At 55.1% G+C, this 2101-nt stretch overlaps 1 protein-coding gene across 1 annotated transcript in view; it reads right to left on the reverse strand.

Annotated features, from left to right (window-relative positions):
• Positions 1-1976: 1976 nt before the first annotated feature.
• The window catches only part of TMEM180 (transmembrane protein 180), a 6339-nt gene continuing 6214 nt past the window's right edge, over positions 1977-2101 (reverse strand). The window contains exon 8 of the mRNA XM_009072353.1: positions 1977-2101. This exon is cut by the window's right edge and continues 123 nt beyond it. Coding sequence (XP_009070601.1) covers positions 1977-2101 — 125 coding nt within the window.

The following is a 2101-nucleotide window of genomic DNA, read 5'->3' on the forward strand; positions in this document are numbered from 1 at the left end:
ATTCCTGGGCTGCAGCTGCAGTGTTCAAAGCTGCTCTCCTCAGCAACCATTATCCCCAAAACCTCTGTCACTGCAGACAGGTGAAGGGCTGGCACAGGCAGCAAGGACAGCCCAGGCTGAGCAAGGGTGATGGCAGTGATGCCACTGCCACTCTGAGGACTGCAGAGAACTAAGGTAGGTGATGAGCCATTGCTCAGAGAGTGGGCCAGGGGAAGGTGGCGCAGTGCCCAGGCCTGTGACTGTCCCCGACCTTGTTGCTAGCAGCAACTAGTGTAGCAACAGGACAGACCTAACCCTGGAGCCTGTCAAAGCAGCAGGGATAAGTGACACCTCCCAGATGATAACCCCTCAGCCCACTGCTCCACTCTGGCCCCTGCAGAAACAGCTGAGCCTCGGTGCAGTTTTGGTGGGGAGGAGTTGTCCCTCCTTGTGTCCCTACATGTGCACCCAGCCACGTTAGAGCCCCAGGCTAAAAGAAAATTATCGAGCAATTCAGAAAAAGATCATCTTTAATTTATGAAATGAAGAATCATTCCCAGACTTGATTAGAAGTTGCACAAATAACTTATGATTGAACCACTGAGAGCTACAGAAGCCTCATGGCAGGAATGTCTTGGTCCAAGACAGAAGGCAGTTGTGTCCTGAGGCAAGATGGCAGGTTGGTGGGCTGAGACCCCAGAGGGAGCCTGACACTAAACAAAAACAACAGCACATCCCTCAGCTTCCAAGTGCTTCCTGCCTACCACTTCCTCCTGCAGGCAGGCACAGGCTTTGGCACATCCCTTCTGCTTCCCCCAAACATGATTCAGGGATTGAGGAGACACTCCCTTACCTCAGGGACCCTCTTCGGTGATTACCTGTCCCATTTGCTCCCAGCAGAAACCGAGGAGACCAAAGTACTCGCTCTCCTTGGGTCCATGGCTCAGTGGCAAAGTGAGATGATCCAACATTGTCTCAAGCAGAGGGGCTGAGGCATCTGCCTTTCCCCACAGCTGTAAAATCCCAACCCTGTGACTGCACAGCATTGTGTCAGACAGGCTCCAAAGAGGAATCGAAGGCACACAAAAGCAAGACCTGGCATCTCCCCCAGGCTGTGCTCTCCTGCAAGAGGGGAAGGCGCCAGGCTGCCTCACTGGGTCACCTGGGATGGCCCTGGGCAGGGAGGCACTTCCATCAGCTGGGTTAGGGGTTGGTTCCCTGACCTTGGCCAGCACAGGAGAGGGGGCTCACGGCACAGCTGTGTGGCAGAACTGAGTGGAAGGGGCTGTGCAAGGAAGAGGAGGGATAAACACAGGCAATGGGATGCCTGCTGAGATGTTCCAGCTCAAGGCTCTGAACCCAGTTCAAGCCCAGCACCATTCCCCAGGCCAGCAACAACTCCCTCTGCAAGGCCACAACGGAGGGAATGTCAGCATAAAACAACAAGCACAGGCAGCAGACCCTGGCTGTGCAGGATATTGTCCTGGGAACAAGAAATGCTTAAAAGTGGATTTGGTCCAAGAACCGCAGCAGTCTATGTGGAAGGGTTGTACCAGTTACTGGGGAAGGCCTTCGGGGTCCTTTCATCCCTGCTCCTACTGTTCTGCAATCATCCTCTCAGTCGCTTAGTCCCTCAGGAGCCTCCTACTCCCTAAAGCTGCAGGGCTCTAGCGAGGAAGAGTGCACCAGGCACGTGTCTCTCTTACACACTGCAACACAGCACCTCCCCACTGGAATGAGCAGCTCTCTGCTCCCTGGGACAGGCTGGGAGAAAATGTTCTTCCTCCTGTGGCCAAGTGATCTATCCCAGGCCCCTCACATCTTCAACTTCTCTCCCTTCTCCAGTGACTGCCTCCTGGAATGAGTAAACATTTGGCATCATGGCGTTTCACAGTTAAACTGCAAACATCAGGCTGTCTCAGCCCTCTGTCCCTGCACCTTCACCTGCCACCTGCCTCCAGCCTGGAAGCAGCAGCCCCCGGGGGGCTCAGACACCCCTAGATTGTTTTGACCTCTGGTGCTTGGCCTTGCGTCAGGCTCTGGCGCTGAGCCTTCACCATCTGCAGCCGCTTCCCGTGCAGGCTGAACTGTGACCAGCTGAGGAGCTGCAGCAGTGCACACG

Source organism: Acanthisitta chloris, unplaced genomic scaffold (assembly GCF_000695815.1).
Source record: "Acanthisitta chloris isolate BGI_N310 unplaced genomic scaffold, ASM69581v1 scaffold28713, whole genome shotgun sequence".
In the NCBI taxonomy this organism is placed as follows: domain Eukaryota; kingdom Metazoa; phylum Chordata; class Aves; order Passeriformes; family Acanthisittidae; genus Acanthisitta; species Acanthisitta chloris.